General features: G+C 52.4%; 1 protein-coding gene across 4 annotated transcripts; it reads right to left on the reverse strand.

The window, feature by feature from the left end:
* Nucleotides 1–1,634: 1,634 nt before the first annotated feature.
* On the reverse strand, nt 1,635–6,065 carry LOC542788 (B3 domain-containing protein VP1). Of its 4 annotated transcripts, none has more exons than XM_044495483.1 (6): nt 4,436–6,065; nt 4,110–4,226; nt 3,685–3,782; nt 2,824–2,870; nt 2,646–2,722; nt 1,635–2,129 (listed from the first exon to the last, which is right to left on the reverse strand). In XM_044495483.1, the coding sequence occupies exons 1-6, from the start codon at nt 5,966–5,968 to the stop codon at nt 1,938–1,940; spliced, it is 2,064 nt and encodes a 687-aa protein (XP_044351418.1). In that variant the 5' UTR covers nt 5,969–6,065; the 3' UTR covers nt 1,635–1,937. The 4 variants fall into 4 exon arrangements, 2 of the variants coding, with proteins under 2 accessions (XP_044351418.1, XP_044351417.1); XM_044495482.1 differs by having other exon boundaries at nt 3,685–3,785; XR_006434592.1 differs by having other exon boundaries at nt 1,969–2,129; nt 3,705–3,782.
* Nucleotides 6,066–7,613: the final 1,548 nt, after the last annotated feature.

Raw genomic sequence — 7,613 nt, forward strand, 5'->3', positions numbered from 1 at the left:
GACGGTCTGGCGACCTCGTCCTCATCCCGTCCCTGTCTGTCATCGTCGAGGTCAGAGATGGCTTTTTCAACAAGGGAAGATCAAATAGGACACGATTCGACTAGGTGAATGTCACCATGTTCACGTCGAATGTGCGCCATCTGATGCACTCCTTCTTCGCCCCCAAGTCCGCATATTTATCCTCGTAATGGAGTCAGATGGTGTAGTTGCTCTCTGTCGCAACGCCTTCCCGACGTCGATATGCTTGAAGATTTGATTGAGATGGACGACCGAGGCGTGGCCTGCATAGGCGCGCATCCCATGCCCCCTTAATAGAGAAGCAACAGGGAGCACATGAGGCCCTATATGAGCTGCGTGGACAAGACCTCGCCTTTCCATACGGGATCTGCATGCACCCGTGCTGGATACCCTAAATAATGGAATGTCTTGTGATATTCCAATCTAGGAACTCATCGAGGGGGAAATACCCTTTGGCTCCCGCATATATATACACCCTACATGGTTTTTAAAAAAATAATTAAACAAAAAGTAAAAATAGTTCAAAAGTATTTTTAGATTAAACTTGACTTACTTGCGCACTAGTATATAAATCTTCACAAAAAAAAACGTTGACTTCACAGCTAAAAGACAAAAATTATTTGCTATTATAAGTCACTATTCACGCTATTTTGACTGAAAATTTGTCTTTTTTAAAAGAAGTCAAAGAGGAATTTTCTTTATGTGGAACTTTTTCACTAGTACAATGAAAGGTCAAGTTTATTTCAAAACATTTTCAGAATTTTTTGACTTCTTATTGAATTGCTATTTTTTTTATATAGGGTACATACCCAGGAACCAAACGGCCCCTTCCCTCATCGAGGGCATGATCCGTCCGCACACCTCTAGCACATATAGGTCTCCTCCTCAGCGATGTGGGTGGCCTCCTTCTCCACTTGCTCCTCATCCAACATCCCTCCTCGTCCTTCGAGACGGCACCCAGTCCAACAGTGGGGGAAGCGCATGGCGATAGAGAGGGAGAAAGCCCTAGCAGCTGTGTTGCAAGTGAAGGTCGTAAACAACTCCGTCCTTCCCGTAATATGAGAACATTTTTGACATTAGTGTAGTGTAAAAAACGTGTTTATATTATGGGACGGAGGGAATATTCAAGAGAGGGGGAAGTCGCTACAGGCAGCTTTGTTGGAAGTGAAGGTTGTAAGCTATTCAACCATGGCAACGGTCTTTTTATAGCCGCAGGCGGAGGACGCCGAAACAATATAGCAGGTTACAGAGAGTAGGCACATGATAGCTGTCATTGATTGGCATGCTTGCTGATGCCATGTCTGTCCGTGTGCACCATTGGAGAGATCACCGCTCGAAAGGCTGGAACGAAGGTAGACTTCCCTTCCCTTCCAAGTGAGCGGCTGGTGGGTATGGAGCGCCCTCCAAACAACGCCCCAAGCCTTGCAAGATTATATCGACTCGAGGCCATATGACGAGAGTGAGTATTTAACATTTTTTAGGCCAAAATAGTCGATATGCCCGTCATTATGGCTACGAGGCCAATAAGGCGGCTCTGCTATAGTTGCTCTAACACTCCTTGTTTCTCTCCTAATTTTAGGTCTACTCAGTGTCATTCAAAAGCTATGCAATGCAAGACTAACTGGGACTTGTTTGCTTGTTAGGAGGGCTACACACAACGAATAAGAGCATGTTCATGCATGTACAGAAGGGTCACAGCCTTTACAAGTTTAACAGCACGGACCATGCATTCTTCAGCGTCACATCTGACCAAGAAACCGATAGCTACTTTAGTATCATCATCCCTAACTAGGGCTACGGCAGTACACGGAAGCACGGATCATAGAACGGGAGATCGATTTGATCATCATTAGCAGGTATACTTGAGCTAGCTAATTAAGTAGTCTTCAATGGGGGATCGGACGGCGAGCCTGCTCATTTCAGATGCTCACCGCCATCTGGTTCATGGAGCTGGCTTCCTGGCGAGATCGCCGGACACCGTGCGGAGACTTCTCTTTGCAACCACCGTCTTCTCCGCCCGCCTTCACGTCGGACGCCCCACCTTTCTCTGGACTGGCATTCTTGTGCTTGGCTAGATCCTGTTGAGCTCTTACCTTCACGCCGCGTATCAGCTGGTGGTACACAGAAAGGCTGAGATTAGCTGATGTATAGACAATTCATTCAAATGCACAACAAGAACACAGATAGTTCTGCTAGTACGTACTTAATTAGATATCCAAACTCCAAAGACAAACAGTCCTATATACTCCATCCCTCACAGAATACAAGACATAGACATCTGACTTTTCAGTCTCCAACACTTGATTTTGACCTCATAATATGCATAAAGAATAGGGAGATATGCATGATATAAAACTATTTTGCAAGATGAATACGATGTTATTGCTATTAATATATGCACAATATCCATGCATATACTTACGCACATACAAGAGGCCAAAGTTTTAAAACGTTGACCTCATAGTACATAATAATCCGTATTATATTTTTGGACGGGATAGTATATATTGTGATAATTATATGCCAACGCTCCCAAAATGGCAGCAACTGATCAGTTCGCAACATGCATATGGATGTAAACCGATCATTTCATGGAAATGAATTAACGGGAAGGGTATGATCATTACATATTTGCCTGACTTGACATCAGAGTAAAGCACGATGAAATCACCCTCCTGCAGCTCATTGGACCGAACAAAGTCACCTACAAGGTCAAGCAGAAGAAACGTTTTGTGAACACAAGGGAAGCTAGCAACATATTTGGTTTCAAAATTGTATCAGGCAAGTTTGCTTCTCTTCTCTCACCAGTGTTCTCTAGAAGATACATTCTGCTCTTGTTGTTGGGCCAAAATCTGCATGCATGAAAAATCAAGAGCCATCATTGTACCAGCAATTTGTTATCATGCATGCAGAATACAAACTAGCTAGTTCTTTTTTTCTCATTTTGATAGCTCTAGCTAATTACTCCCTCTGTAAACTAATATAAGAGCATTTAGATCACTAAAATAGTAATCTAAACGCTCTTATATTAGTTTACGGAGGGAGTAACTAGCAACATATGATACACTTCGGAAGAAGAAGAAGAAGACGGAAAAATAGGAAGTATGGTATCAGAAACACCACTTCATTATGATAATATACTGTCTAGAGTGATGCTAACAAGGAGTGAACCAAGAGACGATGCGAAAACAAAATTTCTGCATGCCCGCCCGTTCACGTATATATAGAGAGAGCGCACTACGAATGCATGCTACTATTTGGCTCCCGGATGAGCGTTGCTAGATAGACGATGCCTGCACGGCCGATGCATGAACGATTCATACGTGGCAGCACCAGCAGCGACCGATTCTCAATTAAAAAAAGCACCAGCAGCCACCGTGTGTGGAGGAGCCCTGTTGGGGAGGGAGAATCGTGCAAGCGTCGTGCACTAACCGTCGTGTGTAAAGCAATTTTGCTCCCGGATTCCCATCATATGTATTCATATGACCCACTTGCCCAATTGGGAAAGGAGCATGCGTGTCCCACAGTGATGCAGAGTGATCATGTCATTTACTAGATGTGGCCTACAGATAATTAAAAAAAGATAAAAGTGGACTAATGAAAGCATGCATGTTTAATATTATTATTAAATTTATCCCAAAATCGATCGACGGGAGTACTACTTACCGGTACCGCATGCTCCAGACCTGAGATGTGCCGATGTCCTCAATGGGGATCGAGATGCCGTCCCCCGTCTTGAGCTCCGGCAGGTGAGTCTCCGCTTCCTTCTGAAACCATCCATGGAAGAAGAGACACTTTTTAGTCGCAACCGATCGATCAGCAGAAAGACAGGAAGATCCATGGATAGATACACTTGCAATCCGAGAAATCAAGAAGAAATCAACACAAAGATTACAGAAAAGAAAGGAAGATCCATTCATAGCTAGGTCATACAGGCGCAATCCAAAGATAGATCTTGTCTAATCAAAGAGGAATCAAGGAGAAACTAAAATTTGCAAGTGGATGCATGCATATATAGCTGAAAATTGCAAGTGGTGCATGGGTCGGGCGGATGGAGGAAGAAGACCGCGATAGGGAGGTGACTGCCTCACTTTGGGGAGCACGATGCGGCCGAGGGTTCCGACGTCGCTCTGCTTGAGCACCTTCTGCAGCAGGAACCGCAGGTTCTTGTCTCCTGCCGCCGGCGCCGCCGCCGGCGTCCTCGCACCCTGCGCGCATGCACGGAACCTCGTTGAGAAACGCAATTCACCGTGCAGGTAAAACAGACACGCACGCGCGCATGCATATCCTATCGCTGGACAGCGATGTGCGTCCATTACGAAGCACGCACACTTTATTTGGGGAGCAATGGCTTGTGATTCTATGCGGGATGGCGATCGATGGATGGATGGCAAGAGGTGTTCGTGCATGCATGCACCTGCTGCCGCTGCTTATTGGAAGCCGACGCCTGCCCCGGGCGATGCGGCGTGGCGGCGCCGCCGGAGGGCGGCCTCGCTGCTGCGTCCGGCGAGGGTTTTTGCTGCTTCTGCCTTGAGGAATTGGACTTCGTCGACAGCGGATTCGGGACCTGGACCATGAGCTGGCCCTGGACGGCCTGTTGCGTCCAGAGGCCTCCCCAGCCGGACGACGGCGGCGTGACCGGCGCCGAGTGCGCCGCGCGGGGGGATTGCTCTTGAGGGAAGCCGCCGGTTTGGATCTGGCTCAGATTCAGCTGCTGGCTCCGCTGCTGCTGCAGGCACGACAAGCGCCGCTGCCTCGCCATCCGCTTCTTCCGGGCCTCCCTGGTCGCCGCCGGCTCCATCCGCTGCGGGAACTGCCCGGCGAATCCGGGGGCCGCGAACGGCTGCGGCACGGCCCCCGGCGGCGGCATCGGGTATGTTTGAGTGCCTGCGGATGTGGCTCCAGCTGGGACGAACGCCGCGTACTGCAGGGGCCAGGCCCCGGCGTGCATGTCGGGCGCCGCCGGCGGGGAGAACGGCTGGCTGCTCACGGCCACGCTGCTAGTGCTGCAGCCCTGCTGGAATGGGTAGATCGCCTCGCCGCCGTAGGATCCAGTTGGCGAGAAGGCCTGGTAGGGCATCCATGATGTGGCAGCGGCGGCACCCGTCTCCGCGGGGAATTCGTAGCCGGGGTTTGCGCCGGGGCTAGGGAGCTGGCCTCCTGCCGGCGGCGCCTCCTGATCCATGGCGCCGACGCGGGGGCGCTTCTTCTGCAGGTGGTGGTTCTGCACCCAGGTGAGGATGAGCTTGAGCAGCTGCATGGTGCCCTGGCGCCCCCCACCGAGGCGCGCGGCCGCGGCCTCGATGGTGGATCGACGGAGGCGGATGCTGCGGAGGTCCTCGGCCGAGATGCAGTCGCGGTTGTTCTTGAGCCACTCCATGAAGAACAGCGGCAGGTCGTCCGCCGCGCTCCCCGTGCCGCCGCCACCCATGAAGGCATCCTCTCCTCCACCAGAGGCCGCATGCGACGCCGTTCTCCCGGCCGTGCCGTGGCCCGCCGGAGGCTGCTGGAGCTGCTGCTCGGAGATGACATCCTCCAGCATCATCCCGACGTCGGGGAAGAGCGGCTCGTCGTCCCAGGGGACGTCGTCGTTGATGGACGCGAAGTCGAGCAGGTGGTCGATGTCGGAGAGGTCGTCCATCCCGTCCCCGGCCGCTGCAGGCTCGGACGGCTCGCCGCGCGCCCCCTCGGCCCCGCGCCCGCCCGCTCCCGCTGGGGCAGCGAAGGCGCTGGAGGAGTTGGAAGACGAGGAGGAGGAGAAGGTGGAGCTCGACGGCGAGGAGAGGCAAGGGAAGTCCGGGAGGGCCGGGAAGGTATCCTGCGCGAACATGAAGTCGTCCTCTCCCTGCCGGATCTCCACCGCGGGGCCCTTCCCGCGGTGCGGCCCGCCGCGCCTCGGCGCGTCCCCCTGCGAGTGCCGCGGCGGCGACGAGCCGGCGGAGGCGTCCATGCAAAGGGAGGCAGCGAGAGCGAGAGGGCGAGGGCGAGAGGGAGATGTGATGTGTGTGTGCGGCCAAAGCGTTTGTCCCGCTGTGTGTAGGTGCGAGGTGGGGGTAGGGGGTGGGTGCAGTTACTCTGAAGATGAACAGGGCAAGCAGGAGGTGGAAGGGAGAGAGTGCGGCTGCCCGCCCCACGTGGCGCCCGCGGAGGGCTGTGGGAAGCGCTCCACCGCCCACGCCAGCCTCTCCCGGGCATCTGCCCTTTCCATCCCCCGCTCCCTCTCGGCCCCTCCCCCTGCCCGTGGGTCCCACCACAACCCCGGACCCAGCTTCAGTGAAAGGGCTTCGACCACCGCTAGTGGGGTGACGCCCTGCATGGTCCTGCTCGATGACAGCCGGGCCGCGTGACGCGAGCCCACATGTCAGTTACGACCTCTCTACCTGGGTGGGAGACTTTTGTTTCGGCGCGTGATAATGTTGACCGCTTCGTGGCCCGTGGGGGCCATCAGCCATGCGTCCGTGGACGGGGCCTGGGTGCGCGTAGCATTTCCGCTTCGTAGGATGTCTGTGTCGCGGGAGCGCCGACTGGGCGCTGCGCGCTGGGTCCCTTTCGCGCCGTCCGATGGAGCCACCCTCCAGATCCGACGGACGCGCGCTTCCCAAGCGACATCAGGCCTGTCTCGGAACTAGGGGTGGCGCGGCCCCGCGCACGCGCCGAAGCCTACACGGACGGGCGCACCTGACGTGGACGAGGGACACATGTGGTTGCGATGACGTGGCGCCGAATGATTGGTCGTGGAGGTGGCGTGCATGGAGCCATGGGCCCATGCCGCGGCCAGCTCACCGGCAGCCGGGAGATACATGTACCTGGTGTGGGCGTTGCGTGTGGATGGAGCGTTTGCCTTGTCCTACTCGTAGGAGGTTGTTGCGGCCATAGTCAACACTATTTCGTGGCTTTTCTTAACTCTTTCTGGAAATGTTTGAGCAATGCAATTGATATACGTATATCTGTTTCCATCACATGAATGACACCATGACGAAGTACTACTGAAACTGATAGAGTATTGCGTCGCTGCAGCTTTGGCGCTTTGCGCTAGCTGTTTCACTTCTTCTTTTCTCTTTCAGTTTGAGACGGTCGCCTTGTATTATATGCGTTTTCAACGAGAGTAGGCAGACGGAGTATGCAACGAGGATGGTGAGATATATGGCGTGGCTATGTGAAATATTTTGTAGGTAGGCAATCGGGTGTATCACATTTTACGTTGGCATTGAATTAATTGCGCCCGGATGTTTTAGCTACTCCCTTCGTCCGGAAATACTTATCGAAGGAATGGATGTATTTAGATGTATTTTAGTTCTAGATATATCCGTTTTATGCATTCCTTCGACAAGTATTTCCAGACAAAGAAAGTACATGATATGGATCTTATTATCGGCCTTTGCGTGTGTGTTTTGAAATGTGGCAGGTGACCGCATTGAAGAAGAAGATTGTATGCGTATGTATGGTAGAGATTTAAGATATGTAACTGATGTATTGAACTAGGAGCGACAAATATCCTCAAGAAATTTTGGTATATCGTGATGTGACCCCTCAGCCATTACAACATTTAAGATCTCCCGTGTTGAATTGTTAGGTTGCTCATTTCTCTCCAAGTA

This window comes from Triticum aestivum, chromosome 3B (genome assembly GCF_018294505.1).
Source record: "Triticum aestivum cultivar Chinese Spring chromosome 3B, IWGSC CS RefSeq v2.1, whole genome shotgun sequence".
In the NCBI taxonomy this organism is placed as follows: Eukaryota; Viridiplantae; Streptophyta; class Magnoliopsida; order Poales; family Poaceae; genus Triticum; species Triticum aestivum.

Bases quoted from the DNA above. Each gene is read 5' to 3' on its own strand.
- LOC542788 (XM_044495482.1), bottom strand. From the start codon at position 5,968: ATGGACGCCTCCGCCGGCTCGTCGCCGCCGCGGCACTCGCAGGGGGAC. The intron at 2,871-3,684 runs GTAAGTAGTACT...TCATGCATGCAG, and splicing joins GTCTGGAGCATGCGGTACCG to ATTTTGGCCCAACAACAAGA. The intron at 2,723-2,823 runs GTGAGAGAAGAG...TTGACCTTGTAG, and splicing joins GTATCTTCTAGAGAACACTG to GTGACTTTGTTCGGTCCAAT.